This window comes from Neodiprion pinetum, chromosome 5, assembly GCF_021155775.2.
Source record: "Neodiprion pinetum isolate iyNeoPine1 chromosome 5, iyNeoPine1.2, whole genome shotgun sequence".
In the NCBI taxonomy this organism is placed as follows: domain Eukaryota; kingdom Metazoa; phylum Arthropoda; class Insecta; order Hymenoptera; family Diprionidae; genus Neodiprion; species Neodiprion pinetum.
The window spans coordinates 16,164,378-16,189,052 of NC_060236.1; the positions used below are offsets into that span (position 1 = coordinate 16,164,378).

General features: G+C 36.9%; 2 protein-coding genes across 2 annotated transcripts; one reads left to right on the plus strand and one right to left on the minus strand.

Annotated features, from left to right (window-relative positions):
- Positions 1 to 230: 230 nt before the first annotated feature.
- Positions 231 to 12,045, plus strand: Hey (Hairy/E(spl)-related with YRPW motif). The gene is made up of 3 exons (XM_046626281.2): positions 231 to 2,295; positions 3,792 to 4,006; positions 9,447 to 12,045. The coding sequence occupies exons 1-3, from the start codon at positions 1,832 to 1,834 to the stop codon at positions 9,845 to 9,847; spliced, it is 1,080 nt and encodes a 359-aa protein (XP_046482237.1). The 5' UTR covers positions 231 to 1,831; the 3' UTR covers positions 9,848 to 12,045.
- Positions 12,046 to 16,943: 4,898 nt separating this feature from the next.
- LOC124219111 (uncharacterized) lies at positions 16,944 to 21,704 on the minus strand. The gene is made up of 2 exons (XM_046626282.2): positions 21,405 to 21,704; positions 16,944 to 19,073 (listed from the first exon to the last, which is right to left on the minus strand). Exons 1-2 carry the CDS (start codon positions 21,447 to 21,449, stop codon positions 18,771 to 18,773), a joined length of 348 nt encoding a protein of 115 aa, XP_046482238.1. The 5' UTR covers positions 21,450 to 21,704; the 3' UTR covers positions 16,944 to 18,770.
- Between the last annotated feature and the right edge of the window lie 2,971 nt (positions 21,705 to 24,675).

Consider the following 24,675-nt stretch of genomic DNA (forward strand, 5'->3'; position numbering starts at 1 on the left):
TTGGGGAATTCGACACGGTAGATTCAATATGGCCGTTGATGATGCAAAAACTTATTTGATTTCGATGAAATCTGGTAAACGAAGGTTCTCGAGAATCCTAATTACGATTCTGAACTCATTGTCAAACTTCAGAAATTAAGAATGCTGGATCCAATGTGGCTGATGATAATCCAAGAAGTTATTTAATTTGAATGAAACTTTTTGTACCCAGGATGTTCAGAACGATGATAACGAATTAGAACTAAAAATTTGATAATCGACAATGGCAAATTGAATATGGCCAACAAAAATGCAAGTAATTGCTTGATCAGGACAAATCTTGTGACTCGGTGGTTTTCGAGCACATCGATAACGAATCTAAAATCTAATTTCAGAATTTCAAAACTTCCGAGTCCCCGGATTCGCCGTTTTATATTTTTGAATTTCAACTACAGATTCAGGCAATTAGCGTTGTCAAAAACTCCGGGGAACGAATCTCAGTCCAAGTAAAGTAATTGTTTGCATTCTCATCGGTCAGTCCGGATACTCCATTGTCAGTTCGAAAATTTCTTGCTCGAATTCGTAACCAGCAATGACACAAACGAACAATTTTTCGCATCACAGCTTCGTCGATACATACCCTGCAGAGAAATTTCGCTCACGCTTCGCCGTCTTTGTTTCCTATTACACTGTGCAGCGTTCGGATGCAGCTACGCGCAACGCGACACACACGCACGCATCTCCATGGTTCAGGATCGAGTTCCCCACCACCGTTCGGCGCCCCTGAAACCCTCCACGTCTTGGCGGCAGCTAGTCGTGTGGCGCGATAGACGCCCGCACACGACATACGCTCGCCGCCACGCGACCGGTGCACACGTCGCACTGCACACGCCGCACGGGCCGTTTGAAAATCGCGCACGGCCGTCGCGACGGCGATATTTTTACTCGTTACGTCACAGAGGAAGGAAATGCGAACTTATCTCTAGGCGCCGGCGAGGTGCAGCCAATCTTCGACGATTCGATTGCGATTTTTGCGAATTGACGCTACTTTGAGAAAAGATTAATTAAACACCGTTGAAGATAATTTGAAGAAGCAAACGAAAAAAAAAAAAAATAAATAAATCAGAGGCGAACATTTACTCGTTTCTCTTACACGTGGCTTGTGGATTGACGAATAATAAGAAACATTTGTCCCGCGAATTGTGAAGTGAAGTGCGTCGAACATTATAAATCATCGTAAATAAATGCAAATGATATTTTCGCGGGATAATTACATCGTCGTTGTAAACGTTTGCAGAGTTTTACAACAGTGAAATTTTCAGAACAAGACACGTGACAAACGTTACGAGTGTGTATATTCTACAAAAATAAAAAAAAATTTAAAAAAAAAAAAATTAAAAACTTTCTCATAAATAGAAATTTTTCGTCGCTACCAGTGGTCGGATTTACATATTTTAACGGTAAATAATTTGTCATGTTTCGCCGAGGGTCAGCCACAGTTATCCGCATCTCCGGATTATAATTGGAAAAAAAAGAGAAATACAAAATAAAAAAAAAAAACCCGGAACAAAAATGATGCGATAATCTCCTTTCAACCCCGAGTTATACAACTACTACAGGAACTAATTGTTCGAAGTAGACCTTCCGCCTACTGGAGAACATGCGAGGGGACCAATAAGCTGTGCTCTTAAACATTGTGCATAAACACTGGGATTTCAGGTCATGTCTTACGTCAATATTACTATTTATCGAGATGACGTGAAAGGTTGAGTAACATATGGTATAAAATTTGCACGTCCTTGTGATATTTTTTTGGAAAGTGACAACGGACATTCGGTAACCGCGAGATATAATGTGGCGCGTAGTTGTACCGCGATCTGACGAGAACAGCACCCTGCTATCCTCTGACATAACGGCCGGTGCCGTCGCCCCGGGTCACCTGCCGTCACTGTCGGGCCCATCGGGGCCTCACCACTGGGGCTATCCGCCGCCCCCGCATCCCTCCTACCAACCTCAACACCCGGATGTACGTCACCATCACGAGATGCGGCACGACATGCAGAGGCCGGAACTCCGCCACCCCGCCGACATCAGGCACGAGATGAGGCACGATAATATAGCCGGGATGAGGCCGGACCTCACGGAGTTAAGACCCAGTCACGAACTGCCCGAATTGAAGAACGACATCACCGAGTTGAGGGCACAGGACAACCAGCAGCAGCAACAGCAACAATTGTCACAGTCAAGGGGGATGAAACGGACCATGAGCGATTCGGACTGCGACGATGTCTTCTCCGAGGAGAGTGGGAAAGAACCGTGAGTTTGATATATCCTTACGTTCGAGCAATGTGGACTTCCGCGTGATTATGGTGAAAAAAAAAGAAAAATTAAAAAAATCACATACGTCCAACACAGAGAAACATCGAACAATCGAGTCGTATTTTTTCATTTTCATCAAAAATTATAATTGCGGACGTGAGAAGCAATTTACTTTGACTGATTTGGCGATATATGCGTAGATGTTGTACTTTATGAATGGGTGACGTCAAATCGTTGCAGTTTTGAATCTGCTGTATTTTCGTCAATCTTTGTTTGGTTGAAAAAAACAAAAAATATCACCATGCTATTTTTGATTTTTCCGCTTTAGAAGCATAGAAAATTTATTCGTACAAAAACCCGACTGTGAGGGAGGAGGTTTCGCACCATTGCAAGTAAACGGGATGACGAAATTCTCGACAAAAAAGAAGATTTGTAGATTAGTTTTAGTAAGAACATATAAGTTGATGTTATATACGTTTCGTTAATTTTAGTAAGTTCGTTCGGGAGTAAAATCCAATGTTCAACTTATTTTTCCGCAGTTGAAGAATTATGTACCTATACGGCTCCCTATGGATAAGAATGCGAGCAGTTCTTTTAAATTTTTGCAGTAATTCTGCCGGATATTCTGAAGCTAATGTTTTGAAAAGAGTAAGGTTCGTTCGTGAAAAATCTCTAGGAGTGTTATTCGTGCTATTGATAGTGAAAACGAATGACAGAATCTGAGCAAATTCGATGTAAACTAAGTATGAACAATTGCAAGAAAGGTTTTATAATCGAAATGTGGAGAATATGATGAAAAAAATAACTTTGTTGTTTCTGACACGATTCTAACGTTTTGGGCTTATTTAGTTCGTTACAGAGATCTGCAGATTGGCTGGCAAAAATTTCACAAATACTCATCTCCAGAGTTGATACAGATAAATTTTTGTCAGTGCTATACAAAAAGATGTTCGTCGGCAAATCGATTTGCGCGTTAGAAATATACTATAATGTACGAAATACAGCCTATTCGTGAAGTTCAAGATCATAATCTGAATTTATCAAAGTAATAAAAACGGTATCAGGGGCTTAAAAATTAGTGGTTAATGTAAAAATATCGATACGAATCATTCAAAATAGACGTAGAATTTGCGTTATGATTCAAATTTCAAAACTCGATTCAAAATTAATCTTAATATTTGCCGTCGCTTATTACATCACGCCTGATTGTTCAAATTAATGAAAGTAAATAAGATATCGGAGAATACTCAAACTTTATTCTCTGGTCTAACACGTGTTATAATACAGATGTTAGATAATTTAGAGAAGTTGAAATGGAAATTCTCGTCTCAAATGCTGTAGTAGTTAGAACAAGGAGTTCTCAAAAAATCGTCGGAGTTTCTTCGATATAGCCTGTGGAATCTGACAAACAAATATATACCCTTATCGTAGGCTTGGGATAATTTCAACTTTACTTAATTATCAATCAAATTTTTCTTCTGATTTTTGTACAGGTGTAACTCGCCAGGTGGTGATTCCTGTCAGCACGCTTCGCGCAAACGAAGACGGGGAATGATTGAGAAAAAAAGACGTGACAGGATAAACGCTTCCCTCGGAGAATTGCGAAGATTGGTACCAGCTGCCGCCAGGGATCCTCACAGTGGAAAATTAGAAAAAGCTGAAATACTTCAACTCACCGTCGAACATCTACGTACCTTGAGAAATAAAGGTCAGTTTTTGAAATATTTTAGCGGTCATAAAAATCGTCAGCCTTCATCCTGCGTGAACTGCAAAACGTAATTATGAAAGTTGTGGAGTAGAAAGTGTGGATGGAGTGACAAAACTTAGGTGTAGTTATAATCATATTACATGATGTCGCTGGGAAGAATCTTCCAAATCGAAGCTGCACCTAATTAAGCGTTTTCTGATTGTTTCTGATTGTTTATTCTAATTAGAATACTTGATGAGTTGATATTGAAGATTCATAAGCTACGATAAAAGTGCCATAGAAAAAAAAGACTCAAAATGTTGACAAGAGCTTAGTTATCGCCCTTTCATTTGAAATTGCTTTTAAATTGTGTTAAATCTACTAGGGTCTTTTAATTTCACTCCATGATGATTAAAATGTTGTTGTAAAAGTTATTGGTTACAAATTGACCAAAACGGTATTTTTTTTTGTTGATGCTAGTAAATTTAACATTGTTATTATTTAATCGAAATCAACATCATTGCGAACTTAAAAAATTGAATATTTCCCAAAGTGATGAGAAAAAAATTTTCGTGGGGCTGTAGAGATGAGTCGCTTCAACGAAATAAGCGCCATCTTGATACAAAATCCGACGAATCTATGTAGGAAAATCTTAATCGTAGGTTGCGAATATGTGAATTTGGCAAATCTTCAATCTGTAACCATCTCGTGATGAAATAAGAGCAATAATTGATTCTTGATTCAATGAACTCCTCGAGTGCTCTCATTAAAGTCCGATCAGTGAAATCAAATGTACCTGAAGTTTCAATCGATCAACGTAGATCGAGAATAATTTCAATAATCAATGAACATGTACCCATACAATATTTAGTCAATAACTTGACAATTTGGCAAACTTAAATATTGTTATCGCGTAGGTTTCAATCATTTATCCAAAATTTACCATCGAATCTCAGTATTAGCAGTAACGATCTGGTTTTCGATCAAACTCAAAATTCAACTAACAAAATATCAGGAGAACGTGTAAATGAAAATAAACAACGATTCGCAGAATGGTCGCGGTTATAGGCGAAGGTGTGATAGCTTTTCCGGCGGTTTGCCCAGACCGGAAGACACCTGTTGACCGGCCGCCTCTCGCCGAGAATTTCAACTGTAACTGTAACTCGGCAACCGTGAAGCCCATCTGTTGTTCAGAGATTTCTTTTTCCGTATTACTTGGTTCTGGGAACCAAAATCCGTGAGCGTCGGTATTCGAAAAGCGATAATATGTGTTCAGCGGACTTGTTCCTCAGAATTTGCCGCAGAAAAACTTTCTAAAACATGCATGATTTACAGATCGGTCGGAGATTTTAATGCCAATTCTTTGTAAATATTTGCATGTGTTTCCAATGAAGACCGCAAAATTTTGTACAAGATTTTGAAATGATTTTCGAATAATCGTTCAAAAGTGTCTTCATTAGTTTTTCTCATATTGTATGTAAAGACATTTATCATGAAGCATTAGAAAAATGTTGCAAAATCTCGCAAGAATTATCTTCCGTGAGATAATGAGGACTCGCGGGAAAAAAATGCGCCAGCATTTTGCTAATAAAATACGAAGATAGTTTCTTGGATAAAATCAATCGACGTAGAGTAAAAATCGAACGAATTTACGACTTTGAAGCGATTTGAAATGTAGTATCGATATCTAGCTCTTGTTTCCGATTCCAGTACTTTCCACTTTTGTATTTTCAAAGAGATCTTTGTAGCTTGCGAATACATTATTCCAATAAATCGTCAACATTTTTGGCTCACCAGCCTCCTAAGATCGCGGGAAAGTATAATAATTTTGAATTATAATAATCTATGCAATATCGATGCGTGAGCACACGGTACTCGTCCCCATTCACAATCGCTCCCAGCACTTGGTACTAACCGAGCGCAGAGAGCAGGTGCTAGGACTCGGCTTGTGAGATCCTGTGGGAAGCACGGAAGTCAAAAACTCTTCCTAGAGAAGTTCCCACGGTGGAGGGTGCGGGGTACAGCTTGCCCCTCTCTCAGTCCAACATTCGCAGGCACGGCCCGTTTGTATACGTACGTATGTATGCATGCATGTGTTTGTACACGCACGTAGGAAAGAGCCATCCACTGTGCGATGCGTTTGGTAGGGAGCAGATGCGATCCCCGTGTGGGAAACCAGCCCTGTATAATAGCGATTCTACTCCGTATAGTATTTACGGATATGGGACTAACCACCATCGAGGGATGGCCAATTGGTATTAAATAAAACATTGCCAATACAATAATCACCACTTATGCTGATTATAATTAGAACGATAGTTGCGTTGGAGTCAGGAATCGACCCAAGATTTTTATCAATTACATTTCTTCTCTAATTTCACTGATTCGTGATTATATTTTTTTTCAACCAGTAAGAAGGACGATTTTCGTATATTTTATGCAAGGGGGTGTATAAGCGTACCTGTATTAGAGGCAGGCTGAAAACGTGGGTGAATTCTGAGAACTTACACGCCGACGACCAATCATCCCGTTCAATTCGGGTATATTCTATTCGAAAGTACGTAGATCAAGTTTCGTTTATACATTTTTTTTATATTAGAATTCAGTGATAAGAAGCAATTTTTATTGATAGTAACGTCACCGTTTCGCTCGATGACACGTCTTACGGTGCTCGCAATACCTCAAAAAGGGCTAAACTGATTTACTTGGATGTTTATCGATTTTGCCAAGCCTCTTGTTACCTTGTTACCAGAGGAGTGATTTTGTAACAAAAATTCGAAAATTCTCATTTTATTTTCAAATATTCCAATCTCAATATTATCTTGTAGATTTTAGTATATATACATAATTTAAGTCGGATCATTACGAAAATGATGTGGTTCCGTACCAATACCTTCTACACAAGTAAATAGGAAAATATCATTCAAAGTTTATCTTTTATTAGAAAGTGGATACGTTTCGCAAGAAAATAAAACGGGACCATCACGATGGAGAAATGTTTATTTACTTTGTCAAATATAAAAACATAATTTTTTCGTATATGTTTTAAATTTCTAACTCAAGATGGCAAAAAACATGTGTCAACTGTTTTCAATATCTCATTTCATTTCCGAGTTACATTCATTTGACAAATTGAAATAGGTACTTTCAGAAAGTGCACAACTCCAGAACAAGATAGAAGTTTCAAAAAACATCACGAATGCTGCTTTCGATTGTTGGAACGAAACGAAAAACTAAAAAAAAAAAAATGGGTGCGTGTACTTATGTACGCGCGTGAGAAGTTATACTTCTTTGGCATCATTAAAAAACAATAAAACAAATAACGGATGTCTTACATTATATTTAAATAATCTATTAAATTTTTGTCACGAACTTTTTATTAAATGTTCTATTAAATTTATTTCTTTATTTTGTGAATATTAAAAAACCAATAATAAATATTCAACATTGATAATTTAATAATATTTAGTATTAATTATATTAAATAATGATATTTCAATTTATATCAATGAATAATACATACGGATAACTAACCTCAATTATATTGGAGCACTTGAAAAAGTATTTTAGCACAATTTTTTCACTAATATTCACAAATAGTAAATAATATTAATCCAAATATTCAATTTAAATCACTACTGAATATATTTTATTGCCACATATATAATTCGCACTTGTATGAAAATAAAACACGTGTTGTGACTGTAAAAACTAAAACCATGTGGATAAATATTTAGCTTTTTTTCGAGACTTAATGAATTCGGTTGAGTGGGCAACTTCATCCTGTTAATTTTGTGTTACAGTGATGCGCGCGCATGAATTCGGTTGAGTGGGCAACTTCATCCTGTTAATTTTGTGTTACAGTTTTGTGTTACAGTGATGCGCGCGCATCCTGAAATTTCACTCTCATCAGTTTTTCATAACGCGCCTAAAGAAGTATAACTTCAAAAAATTGAAGCTTTTAAACTTTACTTCAAAATCCCATCGTGCGCAACTCGCAACTTCAGGTAATCAGATTACAAGCATGCACCGCTTCAACCCTACGCAATATCGCCAGCCTGACACCAACGATAAAGCAGGTCATTGGGGGTCACGGTGGGTCACGTAGGGTGGATTCGGCTTTTCACCATAACGCATAACATTAGCTGACTTAACATTGCCCGAGTATCGAACCGCACCAAGCACGAAGGGTTTGGCAGTATAATTCCCACGCTACCTGCCGCTACGCTGTATAATTCCTGCCTAGCGCTAACAATAAGACGCATTATCATGTCCCAGCTAATACCAGCTTCATTCACTGCTCTACGCACTGAACCCACCGGTTTATATGCGGCTGTATACATTCTCGTCAATCGTATTCTTATACGTACAAGACAGATTTATTATACAGATCATTCCGCAAAATTAGTAATTTGAAAAAACGTATTATTTTGTTCAGAACTGACACCTGTCACATAATGCGCAATGCGCATGCGAGCGATATGAATTTTTTTACACATTTGGAAATATGGAAGGTACATTAAAGCAGTCGTAAGTGGATACTTGTTATACGTGGGAAACGCGAAGTTGAAATTCTTAACGGTGCATTTTCGAGAAGAATCGATATTTTGTCAAAAATTCAGTCAATAATCGCATCTAACGCTTACAGATATTTTGGAAAATGAAATCCTTTAATATCACTACAAATTATGTCACCAAAGGTGATGAAAAGTAAAAATAAAAAATAGCGATATTCTATTTAATTCAGTATTTCGTTGTGTTAACGCTTTTAAGTTCAACTTCATTGGGAAACCGCGTAGACGGCATGTTGGAATGGAGCGAGGCTACAAATGACCTTCACCGCATTTAAGAGTCAATAACCACTAATCATTATACCCGTTTTTTTTTGCTGCACATGTACTCGCGCGTACGAGTGATTTTTGCTGGTCAAATTCATGAAAGTGAAAATGCATTTAACAAAATTTTGAAAAAATGAAATTATTCCTCCAGTAAAAATGTTTGGTTCGACGTTCGACAATTCAGGCTCGCATTACCGATAAAAATCTGGTTTTCAAGATATTCGCCAGACGAATTGGAACTTATTGTGAGCTGCAAAATCAAGTTGACCACTGTTGGACACACTTATCACATTATTTCTGCCCCGAACTGGTTTTGTAAGCTCCTGAGATATCAAATGTTAATTCGTGCTAAACAAAACGACAGCTACAGCGCTGCTGAACTTCATGTTCAACTAAATTGTAATATCCAAGAGTTCAGTCTACAAAAACGACTATTGGGCACCTTTATACATGATGTATTGCAAAAAGCAGCGGGTATGGTTGGCTGATAAATAATGACGACCGTGAGACTCTGCTTCGGAACTCCGCTTTGAATCATTTTCTTACCTTTCAGCAGCTGTTCCTTAAAAAAGAAACCGAAAACGAGATAATCTTAGGATATTTTTTTCCTCTTTGTGCCGCAGGACCGGAAGGATACGACAGCACCAAGTTGGCAATGGACTACCACGCTGTCGGTTGGGGCGAATGCGCTGCCGAAGTTGGACGATACTTGGTCACCATGGAAGGCCTCGACGAGAGAGATCCGCTGCGTCTGAGACTGCTGTCTCACCTTCAAAGTTTCCACAGAGAACACCCGCCGACCACCACCGCCGTGCTGCCTTCCGGATCCTCCGTCAGTTCCGCCACTACAACCGGAAGCTACGAGCCGTCGAGCTCTTCCTCCGTCGGGATGCCCGCAGCACCTGGAAGCATGCCGCCGCTTCTTGGCAGCGGCGCTCTTGGCTGGGGTCAGTATCCTGGACAGTACGTCCAACAGCAGCATGGAAAACCTTATCGACCTTGGGGCGCGGAGTTGGCCTACTGAAGTCAAATAGGTTATCCCCCGAGTGGATAATGCAAGCCAAGCAATTAATCGATTGTGAGACGTTTATGTAACGTTGCAAGACTGATCGGCTTTAGCCGTTGACCAATCGAGACGACGATGTTTTATAGTTCACTTTGACGGCATGGTAGGATATTTTCTTGGACTGTGCGTTTAGTGCGACGAGAAACACTCTCAATTGGGAAATTCAACCACATAGACTCACCGAGAGGAAACTGGGAAATTTTACTGACTGCGCGTGCGCGGAATAATTCGACTCTATTGGTCGGCGAGGTCGCACCGCGGTAATATTTTCGTCTGCAAGGCAGGGGAGCCAACTTACTCGAAACGGGGTATGGGATGTAAAACTCTCTCGCGTCAAGAGGCGAATTGAAATTATGTTGTTGCGATGACTCATAGCAGTCATCGATCGTCAGCCAGTTAACAGTAATAAAAAGTTTGCCGAGCCTTTTCGATGAATTATTCAAGGTCTGCTGGATATAAAAAAATTCGCATTACCTACATAGCCTCAACAAACTGTATTTGAAAGCTGAAGCTTGAGGTGGTCAACCTGCGTAAAAATTCGGACGCGCAATCAGCCAAGTTTCACCGTTTTCTTTCGGTATGCCGAGGCTTGCGCAACAAAAACGACTATACGTATTTTCGGAACACCGAAATTGAGCTCATACCGCCGAATTAATTAACAAATTGAAGGTTGGTAATGGTTTGTTGGTTTTGATTGACTTCTAATAACAAATAACAGCATTGTCCGTGAAGATTCACCATGATTTAGAGGGGCTACGTTTTTTTTTTTTGATAAATTTTTATTAGCCTGGACAAAGGTAAGTTGTTCCTGTAAAAATTTTACTTTTGGTTGATGTGAAAACTGCGTATGAGAACTAATATTTGGGAGAAAATCGAGTGTTCGAAAATATTTTACTCCGAAGTAGAAAGGAAGCTGTAAGTGCGGCCATCTTTTGTTTTCCATTCAAACTCATAAAATAAATCTGTACGTGTTCATGAATACGTGTGGTTAAAAACAGTGAAACTTAGAATTATCATCTCGATGGAACGGCATAGAACACTTGACTCGTTGTCAGTTAATCCCTTTCAACCTAGTTTCTTTTGCCTTTGAATTAATTGTAAGTATAATACTTTAATACAATATATCAAATAAAAAAGTAAGCATCTCAATATGCGCTGTATCGATGAAATTCAAGCCAGACGATCCAATTGTACAAATATGAAACCCAACCGAACTAAAGTGCCATGAACCTTGTGTAAAGTATAAGCTAAAAACTTTTCAATAATTCTTTTTGCGCCTGTCATTTCTTTTGTCAGAAACTCCGCTAACTGTTTGTTTATGTCATGAATAACCTGCCAGTGATGAGAGTTTGTTCGAAGTTTCCGAGCATTTTTATATCGCGCTGCTGCGAGTGAGAATCTAGTCTGATTCGCGATTCGTGAGCAGATAGTCAATCAAATGAAATGCGTATGAAAATAACTTTGATATAAAGCGAGAGCAGTTTGCTTAGTTTTACGAGGTGCGTGTACTTATTTATTATTATTATTATTAAAATATGTATATGTAAATATATGTGAGAACTGTAATTGCGATTAACCGCGAAACAGCCGCCTGCAACTCATAAGCTGCCAATATATTTCTATGGTATATGTGGGTTGTACAAAAACTCAGGAAACCAATTGCATCGAAACGACCGTAAATCCCTAAACCCATACTCTATAAGTGATAAAATGATAGTCATACGAGTACCTAATTTGAAATGTAAAAAAAAGTATTTATTTATACCAGTCTAGTTGTAATACAATAATGTATAGAATATTCTTTTAAGGAATTGTACAGTGTAAATGCCCAAACAACTAATCAACCAATTAAATTAAGTATGTATTATAATTTATAGATATCACATGCGGCTCAATTGCAACACAGAAATTTATTAGAATGTAGAAATTATTTCTGAATTCGATATTTTATACATGCGCATCTGTTTCCTGACAAAATGAAAAATGAACTAATCAATAGTTTTCCTTTACCATTTTCGACAGTTTTGACCGAGTATAATTGGAAAAGTATGACAGATGTAAACACAGCACAATGTGATACTAATCGAACAAATATCAATTCCAAATGTATACGCGTGAAAAATGCCTTAATATTTTATAATTGTGCGATGTTTTAATAAAGCACCATTTTCTACGAAACATATAATTGTTTATGATCCTTTGTACATTATTCGCTTTTGCGGCCTTAACGAGAAAATATAGTATAAATTACTATTATTTTTGATTACTTTGGGTCATTTTTATTGTTATTTTTTTTTTCCAACTGCAGCGGTAATGTGATGTTGGTGTGATAATAAATTTTACTAGCATTGCCAATGGGTGGAAAACATTTCCAAAAGTACAATTTTCAGATCCTGTAGGTGAACGACCGAGCTGTATTTGTGCACCCATCTTAGTTCGTCAAAAAACCTGTTTCAGTCTCATTATCCGACCTTTCAGAGGGGGTTAAAAATCAGCTATGCATGATTGAAGAAAAATGTCATTCTGCTTACTGCGCACAACGTGACGAAACCGGTACTAATTACCAGTGGGTAAGGACTAGATGTATACAATATAACTAGTCAGTCATCGATTCTGCGCTTTCTGTACAATTCACGCCGACAGTAGCGTCCGAGTCATATTCATGTGATTTTCAAAAACTGAAAATATCCGGCCACGTGTCGGCATTCTCGGCTGCGCAGCCAGTCAATACACAATTTGCATATAGAGCTCATTAGTCGTTGGCAGCTGCACGATACGCGCTTGCGTTTCTGTTCGCCACAATTTTTTCTTCTCTTTATTCTACATTTCAAACTAACAATAAGTTTACACTCACCAATCTCTGCGAGGTTCGTTGTTCGCATTTTTCGAAGATTGACAAACCGAAGATAATGCGATAATTGTGTATACAGACATTTCTGTACGAAAAAACGAGAAAACTCTGCTAGTGAGGTTGATTCGCCAGAAAGTCGATAATTTTTTATTACCTTTGTTACAAGATGGGCATATATGCTGACTAGTTGTTGAATTATTGTATTCGTAAGCTACGAAGATCTATTTAACCCTTAGCCGGCACACTTTTCCAGCGTAACATGCCTGGCATACGGGAACGTCTCACACCCTAACCACTGAAGTGCATATAACGAGTGAGCTGGTTATTTTAATTCGCAAAAATTACCACAGAGTATTGAAACTGTTGTTTAAAAGATAATACAGGTTATATATGGGCAGATTCATTACTTTTCGCCGAAAAGTTGCGGGGGTGGGTCTCCGATTTGGGTGCCTTTTTTTTTGTCGAAAGCAGGTTGGAAAAAAAGGTGATCCTGAAAATTTGAGCTCGATGCACCCTGATCCGACCGCTGGAGAATTTTTTGAAATTTGAAAAAAGTCGATTTTCAGTCATTTTCAAACATTTATATCTCAGCTTCTATATATGACGCAGAGATTCCGGCCAAATGGCATCCTTCTCTGTCAAGCTTATATTTTCAAAAAAAAAAAATAGTTCAAACTCATATCCGGCTTAGCTGAGAGCTCCCAACTGGACTGCTATTTTAATATAATTTTCATTTAGCTGGCTCATTTTGCCCCCTACTCTACAATCGAATTTCGAGTAAGTATTAATTAAGTGCGTAAAATTATCGAAACTTATAATAAACCACAAAAAATGTCATATTAGATCGAAAATTTGACATTTTTACAATTTCATAAATCGGAAACCAGTTCTAAGCCAAACTTGAAATTTTCAGGGTTGCTTAGGGATACAATGAAGCATAATTCGTGAAAATTTCCAAGGATTTCGAGTCGATATAAAAATGTTCTAGCTATTCAAAAACAGCGTTTTTTCACAAATCGACCTACTTTGTGTGGTGACATCTCAGTGAAATGGAAGCTATCAAGCAAAAATAGGGCAGACATCATCAGAATATACCTTAACGAAAAATATAAGCCGTCAACCATCCTTCGATTTCCAAATATGTAGATTTGAGAGTCTTTTGAAAATAAGGAAAATTTTATTAAAATAGCAGTCCAGTTGAGAGCTCCCAGCTAAGCCGGATATGGGTTTGAACTAACTATTCTTTTCTTGAAAATATAAGGTTGCCAAAGAAGGACGCCATTTGGTTGGAATCTCTGAGTCATACAGAAGCTGGGATATAAATTTTTGAAAATTACTGAAAAATAGACTTTTTTCAAATTTTTAATAATCCTCTAGTGGCCGGATTTGGGCGCATCGAGCTCAAATATTCAGGATCACCTTTTTTCTAACCTGCTATCGACAAAAAAAACGACACCCTGACCCGTAGAGAGAAATTAAACGAATCCATCACAATTGGTAACCATTTTTAAGCGATTTGAAAGGAAAAATCGATATCTTGTAACGTTTTGTTTATAACTCTAGTATTTTGTATTTCTCCATTTTCAAAGAAAACTCCATAGTCTTACTATAATTCAATGAATATTGAATATATCACTCAAAATATTACATACTATTGAATTATTAGAAAGGAAAGGATGAATTTATTCCGAGAGAACAGACGTGTACAAGATGAAGACTCTTTGAATAATGACATACGAAGAAACATAAAAAGATATCGTAGAACAAATGCATAAAACAAAGGACTCTCTTTTTATCGGTGAACGGCCTGAATACGGCCAATACATTATACACATGATGTAACAAATATGTCACAGTTTTTTATGTACTATTCGAGGTTAGATTATACGACTCCCAAAGCCATTTATCTGCAATTTAAGATTCGCAAAAGTTACAGATTTTTGAAGTTGGTACAATAGTTTTGTAACTTTCACCTTGCGTTACAACTCGAAAACAGATCTAACAGTGATTGAAGGCAAAAAAAAGTTTTTTATACTGACATCCTTCAAACCAACAATAGTTGCCATAATAAATTTGACAAAAATTTGATCGACAATTATTTAGAAAAAATTTAAAGTGTCATGAAACTTGATTATTTTCATTATATTGTGAATGTGAAGAACTTTCCACGTGAGAAATACTCCACTTTGCGAAAATTGGTATCTGCAAGAAATCTTTCGTTTCCAAAAATATCAATTTGCAGACAAACAGCTTCAAGGATCACCTTATTCGACCTCAATCGGTTCTGAAAAAAAACAAATCACCCAAATTCGGGTTGAATTTTCTTTCTTTGTGCTGAAATAACTCCTGAGTAGTTTCAAATTTTTTACCAATGAATGACGTGGATTTTGAGTAAAAAATTTTTCAGTGACTTATAGCGCATGTACTTCAATTCATTCGCTCGAATCGCCTTATTTCAAACTCCCGAACCGCAATTTATTTGAAAATAGGTTTACAACTTTTTACAACTCCTGAAGGTGCAATCGCGATCAAATGGTTTCCCCCTTGCGTGCGGAATTGTAAGAACTTTTCAGACACAGTATTTTTTTAGATTGGTAAAATCCGAAGCAAATAACGTTTCTTACAACACGTTGCGACTAAATTATGTTAGCACAGCCTAGAATGAGTTGAAATGCAAAATGATAAGATTAAGGTTTTTGACCATTTGGTCTTGCGGCCTAATAAATAAAAAAATACAACTTCGTAGACATGTTATTTTTTATGATCGTCCTTTTGTAAGATAGTCACAGGTATCTGGATCCAATTTCCACCACTTTCTTTATGATTTGACATAATTTCCGTGACCAGTTCGTAGTTCTTTGAATTTCAAAGCTGGGTCCATGAATTTCTCTGCAGCAGGTAACGTTCGGCGCTTGTGGTACACCCTTCACTGTCAACTTCAGATGGGTGGTACGATGTACATTTGCCGAAAATAAACCTGTCTGATCGTTGAAAAGTTTTTTCTTACTTGACGGAACCGATTGTCGACAGTCAGCTTGACTTGGTCATAATTTTCTCTCATCAAACATCGAAATATTGCTCATCTGGTTAGAAAAACAAAGTTTTTCGAAGAATGATAACACTTTCAAGGTGAAGAAAATAAAATCAAACCATGCATTACGCAAGCACAAAAAATAGTGTTGATCCGTATTATACTTACGTTTATAACTGGTAGAGTCTTGGTTGAAATAATATCTCATGCGAGCTCATCGAGTTATGGACGTATAGTTAGAATAGCACTTATTAATTAATCAAAAATACGCTACGAGACGGTCTTATAATGAAACATTGTGAACCAGTAACCTTCAAGATTTCGCAGTATTTTTATAAATAAAGGTAAAATTTGTCGAATCTAACATAATAAGCCGTTTATTTGTTAAAATAATATAATACATATACATATTATTATATACATACATATATATATATATTATTATATTATATATATATTATACAGTATGTTAGACATGGAAAAATTCACAGCCTCAAAGACGTATTATACCTATCTATGGAGTATATTATTCGATCAAGTATGTGTATACTGCACATTATTTCTGTACCATACTGCAAGAGTCTATTTTTGATTCAAATAATAAATTTGTATTATTTTATAATATTCTTATTCAATTATTCACAAACATAATTATTATAGGTAATCAAGGGCCTATGGAACAAGACGACCAGTATGTACGTGTTCATTAGAGTTATGGATTTCATACGACTGTGTTTTTTCAGATGGGTGTTTTTTGCTGTGTATCTGAATCTTATTGTCATATAGATATCAATCCAAACTTCAGATATTCACGAATCCTGTGATTCTAAGTATATTACAATGGTGTTAATTTTTAAAACTTTATTTAATTTCTGCGGCCAACTTAATCCCTTAAAAAAAAATTCTAAACAACCGTTACATCGTATTTTCAAACACTGCATGTGACGTGGTTTATGAAATATGCAGATTGTGTAGTATGCTAATTTGAAGAAAAATCTCGCGAACCTACGTGCATTGTTTTTATTTTTTTCACTATTTTGAAATGAAACCACACCTACTGCTGTATTATTAAACTGACACTATTTCGACTGGATACTCAATGCTTTTGTCATGTAATATGTATACACATCAAACAAGTGTCCCCCCCCCCCCCCCCCCCCCCATTTGTACATTATCACATAGGGTTGTATAATTCAATCATTAGATATCGCACGCAAGGTATATTTTAACAGAGAATATTCATAAATGCCTGCAGAAATACAAATATAAGATGCTTCACGCTTACATTTTTATCAATGACCAAGTTAACTTGAATTTAAAAATGTGAATATTACGAAAAACGATTCACTTGTTAAATCTCTGAAATTTCAGGTATATGAAATTCGATCACAGGATTCGTTGTATTCGACGCAATTTGTATATACGGTTAAACTTTTTCGTCAAGTCTGTACGGTCGACAACGAAAGTTGTGGCAGAAGATTTCTATAGTAACGAAGAGATTTTTCTCCAAGTGATGAGAGTCCAATCGTCAATGAAATATTCAACGTTTCGTCGTTAGCGTCTTTCGAAAGTTTGAAAATCGTCCCAGTATTTGTTTAGTTTTTCGGAATAGAAAAACTCACATCAAAATTTCTTGAAATCCGAGATAAATTGGTCGTTTCGAAATTTATGACCTTACGAAATGACTATATTATCGATATTCAAAATTTTTCGTGATCGTCGTCGTCACCGTCGTCGTCGTTGTTGTTGTTGTTTTGATTACGTCTAATCAAATGTGACATATATCATACGGTACAAGTTACTCTCGTAATTTTGCTGGTCACGACGTAGTTTTTTCACTTAGTGAATTCACATTGCGTTTCGGTTAACAGCATCAATAAAATAAAATAAAAGACAAGTTGCGGAACGTGGTTAAATTGTAGAATAGCAAAACTCAAACCCGCTGTAAAAAGCCTGTTCCCCCATACATTTGCTCATTGTCAACAATAATTTTTAATATCTCGATTTCATTATAAAGTATGAATATGCGATATGGCTTTGGAGGAATTTCCAAGTTACGTCTCTACGTTTTCCAAAAATTGTCAAAAGTATCTGATATTATTTATCCATGACTCATATTCGTAAGATATTAATTTGCATCATACCCCGGGAAGAAGTGAGTGCCATCTAATTTGATCTAATCACATACACAAAGTTTACGGATCTAAATAAATAAATGCTAAAACCTATTTATACAATCTAGATATTGAGATATCTATTTAATAATTATATTACATGCTTAGATCAGATTAGACAAAGATATAATTTGTATCTAATTGGTTCTATTCATTTTTCCCCGGGACGTGTAGCAAGAAATAAAAGTTTCCTGTTCATTGTTCGGCTTAAAGTATCATACAGATCCATCTTTCACCTTCAATTTAAAGTCAAGATACAAGAAATTTAAGGAGTGGTTGAAAAATTGGATAAATACGACAGGCTGATCCTTTCAACCGATAACGAGCAGAGCCCTTAAGGGAGTGCCCTAGTCGATTTCGCTATTGACGTATATATCTCCAAGTATTAAAGTCCGCGTATTAAAAAAGGGCTTCACAGCCCCATTCTATACACAATTCCGAATAAAAATAAGCAAACATATTTTCATTTCACGCAGAAATAAAGAAACGTCACAGATTCTACTAAATCTGTAATAGTAAATTCATAGAATTCGTGCCATTTTTTTTTATTTCTGCGTAAAATGAAAATGTATTGGGGTGTTTTTGTTCAGAATTGTATATGAAATGGGGCTGTTAAACTCTTTTTCGCGTTTGAGATACGTGGAATTCGATATTTGGAAATATATACGTCAACGTAGATATCGACCGTTTCCAAATATTGTTAGGAAATAATAACTAGCGGGAGCGAGGACAACAGAAATTTATTGCGAAGCTTTCACAGTTGAGCTTTTCTTTCTTCATTCCAAAATCTCTCTTGTATCTGTAAGTGCGGATGATCACTGCAGGTTACACAAACATCTCATTCTCCCTGTTTTCGTTCCTCAGATTTTCTTCATACTCGGCACAACAGCAACAGCGTTTCCTTCTGCTGTAGTTTTCTGGGCTTTCCAGAAAATTTTCACTGACCATCGTTAGGTAAGTGTCAACGCTCTTTGTATCCAACGATGCGAGTGACCAAGATAACGAAATCGCCTCGTGTTCTGGTAGCATTGAAGGCCTCGAATTTGCAGATCCCAATGACAGTTTAGACGTGGCACCCGACTGCGACTTCTTCGCCAATCTGCTCTTCGTTGAAAGCTTCTTTATTGCCTGAAAGTACGCAGATTCTACACTGAGGAAAAGTTCGAATGTTGTAAGAATTACAAAAAAAAATTGTGGCTCGGGTAAAATGACTGTTTTACGATAAGCGTGATAGTAGTAGTAAATAATACATTATCATTATCTATTGCAGCACTAAAATTCTTTGTTTTATACTACATTTTTTCATTTACCTAAAGCCTCGGAATCAATTATTGCAACAATTACAATAAAATAAAGGGTGTTTCCAAGTAAACGTCGCAGTATGTTGGGTTGGCTACCGCTTAGGGGATCAAACATCGGTAAAACAGGCCAACCGTGTCAAGTCATGTAATCATTTTAACGTGATTTCGGAACGCCATCGCTAAGCGCTTCAGCATAGGAATAAAGAATGGAACAACTGCTTGGCCAAATTCACGCAACTTGGCAATACGGGCAGTTCCAGCTCACTTGTGAGGACTATTTATTCCCCTCAATGGCAGGCAACCCAACATACTGCGATGTGTACTTAGAAACACCCTGTATAGTACGAATGACCATAATCAAGAATAATAGTATCGCCTACTACGTTTGTGGATGATAACAACAAAACTCATCCTCATTTCGTACACAGAAATATATTTTTGGGTTGTAGTAAGAAATTAGAACATTAACCACAACTAGAAATTTCTTTCGGTATAATCGTAATCTAATCATTGAAGCCACAAAACACAATCACGCGAATCAACAAGGATAATAATGGGATAATGGGAACGGAGTGAAAATATAAGCGTCGGAAATATGCGAAAAATGGTTTCTATTATTGATTCTCAGATTACGCATAGCAAAAAAAAAGACTATGCATTTATTTGAAAATATGTGCGTCTTTGTTTATAAATAAATATCTATTCACCTACTAGAAATGTATCAACGTAAGCTTCATCAAATATGATAAGAACCATGATGTATGCTTGGTTCATAAAATTCCATCGTAATTTTCAAAGAATCGGACAGTGGTGCGTAATATGTTTATGGTGTATAAATTAAGAGACTACTTAGAATGATTCAACAAAAAACATTCTGATACTCCAAATATGATGGTGAAATGTAGCAATAAAATATTTGCTTCTAGAGCTGTAGAAAATTTCTGGTCATGCCTTATTCAAAAGCGTGAGAACGGTTTTGAAAAATTTGAATATACGTTGCAATGATTTCTGGCAAATTTTTGAAATGCAGTAGCGCGGTTTTCTTTTACTTTGATGGCTGATGCTATCCTTTTTTGACCCAGTGAAATTGATTGCGATAGGCATTTTCCTACAATTTTCATTGAGAAAATATACGAGGATGAATGACAAAAATGTAATGCTAAGTTGAGAACACTGTAGCTGGCCACCGTGCATTTACATTATTATCTTACGAATATGAGTCATGGATAAGTAAGGAAGCAAAGGGTAAACAAATGTGGCACATAGTATTGGGAACAGGGTTAAAGGCTATTTGATGAAGTGCGATGCGTTACAGGCAGACGAACAACAATTGTGTGAAATGGTATGAAACGTATTTGAGTGGCTCCGTGACAAAAGTAACGTACTGCTTTTGCCTGCATAGTCCAGAATAATTATCAGATTAATTATTAGCAGAACAATTACGGCATATAGATTTGCTGTACATACTTAAAAAACCCTTAAGATGAGCAAAGACCAGACTCATAACGTAATATACAAACAGACGGCGGGATAAGTTTCTGAACTTTGGGAATTTATAACTCGACAACCAATCTCTCAATTTGATTGGTGTTAATTTCGTGCAATAGTATGTAGATCGAGCTTGATTTGCTTTCTTCGTTAAAATCAATCAACCCAAAGCATTATGAGTGACATCGCAATATATTTCAAAACCAGCTCAAACGATTTACTTTGAATTTAGAGACAGTATTTTTGGATAGAGTATCCTCTTCCTCACAATCCATCTCTTTGGAATCAACCCATTTGTTTTCATTAATACAATAAACAAATGGTAAACTTTTCACAAATAATTGAACGTCAACTCGAAACGGTCACCGTTGGGTTAAACGGAAGAAATTATAAACCTCGAATCTTAGCAAATAGAGTAAAACTATACAAGAATACTGTCTCAAAATTAGAAGTAAATTAAATCTTTTTTTAAAGTGAATCAAGTTTCTACATATCGATCTACACACTTCTGAACAAAACTAACCCCGGACGAATTGAATGACGGCCAATACGTAAATTTCTAGAATTCACCCACTGTTTCACCCAAACACTCGTATAACACCCCCTCAACACTGTACGGACGATGACAACTGTTCAACAGTATTGCGAGAGTAAAAAATGTGTCGCTCACCCTTAATATCCTGAGGCCAGATTTGGACAGCGCTTTCTTCAGCATCTCGTTTGCGCCTGAACCAGCAGCCTGATCGGAAAAAGAGTGAACGCGTACTGCCAACAGCTTGACGGATGATACACGAGTACTCGACGCGATATCGAGGCGATCAAAACTAGCTTTTCCAATTACGCGAGCGCGGGAGTTTTATACCGCAAGCCACGCGGTGGGTTGGCGTATTGATTCGGGAGCAAGCCCGTGTTGACCTTCCGAACCAACCCTGGCACGAAGGTGAAACTTGAATTCGTCGACGCGCCTGCGAGGGTGACTCTCATCGGAGTGCTGCCTCCACCCCGCGGCTTCTCCTATATATAAACCCCCTCCCCATGACTTATCAAACTTCTACCCTTCTGAGAGCGGAGCGAAAGGTCGCGGGGATGAAAGTAGGGGGGGGGGGGGGGGTGGGGGAGGGAGGATTGGAATATTCGTAAGTGAGCGCACAATCGCACATCGTATTTATGCGTATACAACGACATTTGCGGGGGGTTACTCGTGCGCTAACCGGTAGATATTGAGAGAACGAGGGTCAGGATTTGATCAGTGGGATTGCACAGTGACCCTCGGGGATTCCGTTGTGGCATTGACGGCAAGAATGAACTTAATTGAATTGAACTCGGTGGTTACGGTAGTGCTCGATATAATGGATTGTAAGTAAAGAAATTTGTCAGATCGAATAGCGCAATCGTTGTATCGTACTTTTCCTGCCCTACACGGTACACGGTGTATAATTGATAATTGAACTCACGTCTGAGTCACTGGAAGGTGAATTGTATTAGCACAGGATTAGTTGTAACAGTTTGAATACGCCGCCAATAATAAAGACAACGGGACTCGGTAGTAGGTAAGCCTTGACCTGGCCGGTTATTTGAATGATGTATGATCTCTCAATCGCTAGTGTGATCCTGAGACGACGAATGAACGGTCTGGAGCTATCAGAGCGCGCTCTCAAAAAGAAAAAAAACAAACCAACGAATTGATAAAATTTTGCAAAAATAAAGTACACGCATATGGAGTATATTTGCGATCACCAAGAAGAAATTATCAGCGACCTACTTTTTACGAATCGCTGAAAAAGAAAAACCACCAGAACATGACGGACGATGGGAGTACTATTGGCCAGGCAAGGAATTAGCGAATGCAACAACGGAAAGGGAAACCGGAACGTGAAAAAGATCCAGGAAGAAACGTTTATGATAAGTTTTTAATAGTCTGACATGTTATTTTTTTGTGATTTTATCAGGATACATTTTATTGAATTGTTCTCGCCATAGATGTCCGTCGTCCCTATTTAATTATACAATTTATTTATATCATTTTATGTCACATATTTATACGTTTCTTTTATTCGGTTTTAGCTTATATATGCATGTAATTCCATAGTATCTAACATCCGAAATTCCTTGCCGATCATTTTAAACATTGAAAAGGTATCGTTTCAATTAAAAAAGAAATAAGAAAAAAAATGATAACGGAAAATTTTGTTATTGCGAGAGGCTCCTCAATTCCAGTTGAATCTTTGTCGGAACAAACCGTATAACGGAATAGACCGTTACATTGTGGATGTGATAATGGGAGGAAATTAGAAAATTATGTACCCAAAACTGAACCGTTATACGTTAGCTTGAAAATTATCTTGGGGTGAGAATAAATTTGGCAGGCTTTCCGGTATTTTTTAAATATCTTATTAAGTTGTAAAATAACTAACTTCAAAAGTATGGGAAATGAAAAGAAATTTCTGAGTCATATCTTCCGACTCAAGACTTTCCTAATGACTACGAAAATTTCTATTTTTGACTTATACGTTCATACTTCATTTCTATAAATGCTATAAATTTTTATCGTTATTTCTACGAATTATTGTTTGAGATAAACGACACAAAACTCCTGACTACACGATAATTTTCCATGATTTCTCCCAGATTTCAGTAACGGCAGAATATCTTTTTACAATATAATAGCCATAACATCCGCACAATTTTTTTTTTTTTTACACGTATAATTTAAACTTCGAAAAGACCATTCAAGAGAAACGATTACCAATATCTCTTTCTTCCTGCGTAAAAATATTTCCATAAAATTATGCGAAATTTCCCTACTAAAAAGTCATCGTCAAATTTGTACGATATTCCGTACTTGTTATACCGTTTCGACAACACATATTTTTTATAGCTGAATCGAACATCCGTTTCAGAGAAAAAAGTTTTCCAATGTTTTTCCATGATTGTCTTCTTGAATTATTGACGTTGATGGATGAACTGTGGTGGGAAGTTATTTTTCACGTAAACAACGAATTCATATGCATTAAATTTCAGTCAAATCCGCTGTGAGCAAACATTGCCTCAATCATATTTTGCTACACTCATTTCTATTTTGATAACTAAAACTTTTATAATAATATAGTTCACCGTCATAGATTGTTAATCAAAATTACTTATTATCAGCAGTCCTATTGACGAAACAAAAAAAATCAGTACACTTTTATGCCATTGCTTACCGGGTAAATTCTGTCAGGACGATAAATTATATTATTGATTTCGAATTATGGAGTGCTAACAGCCCGTTATGTCTCGGCCCGCGTTACTATACAAATACTTTTTGTGGCAAACTATTAAACGGTATATGCTCTCGGGGACTTTTTTTGTAGAGCTCTTCGAGACCTTGAAAACTCTTTATGATAAATTTCGTCCATCTGAAAGTGTTTATAGTCAGCGTTGGCACAAGTGTGTGATCGCGTTCCGACTTGGCTTACAAATATTGTTATATCTCCAAAACTACTAATCTTGTTGGAATAAAATATAGCCTAAGACCTGGCCAGACATTGTAGTTATCCACAGAAAAAATAAGAATCAAAATCGGTCAGTAGTTCTGGCGTTATATTATAAGTGAACTTATGAGATGGGAAAATTATTCAAAATCACGTTATCCACATTCAATGGAGACACAACGAAAAACATTTCTAGGTGTTATTACCGTACAGTCCTTAACTAGTTTCATTTTTCACCGTAACCGAAACATATTGTTCTGAATACAAAGTGAAAATTAATTTTCTAGCTGTATTCAGAAAGTCTTGTATGTGTTACTATTCTCTTTGATTATGGTCACTTGTATAACTACATTTTCTTGCAATTAGTAGTTTGATGGTCAACTAATACGTCAACCGACGCGGTGTTTCCATTCGGTTGGAGGTTTTTGCTGCCAAATCATGGACCAAAAACAAACAACCCTTTTAATT

Bases quoted from the DNA above. Each gene is read 5' to 3' on its own strand.
- LOC124219111 (XM_046626282.2), bottom strand. From the start codon at position 21,449: ATGCTGAAGAAAGCGCTGTCCAAATCTGGCCTCAGGATATTAAGG. The intron at 19,074-21,404 runs GTGAGCGACACA...GCGTACTTTCAG, and splicing joins CTGGCCTCAGGATATTAAGG to GCAATAAAGAAGCTTTCAAC.
- Hey (XM_046626281.2), top strand. From the start codon at position 1,832: ATGTGGCGCGTAGTTGTACCGCGATCTGACGAGAACAGCACCCTGCTA. The intron at 2,296-3,791 runs GTGAGTTTGATA...ATTTTTGTACAG, and splicing joins GAGGAGAGTGGGAAAGAACC to GTGTAACTCGCCAGGTGGTG. The intron at 4,007-9,446 runs GTCAGTTTTTGA...TTTGTGCCGCAG, and splicing joins ACGTACCTTGAGAAATAAAG to GACCGGAAGGATACGACAGC.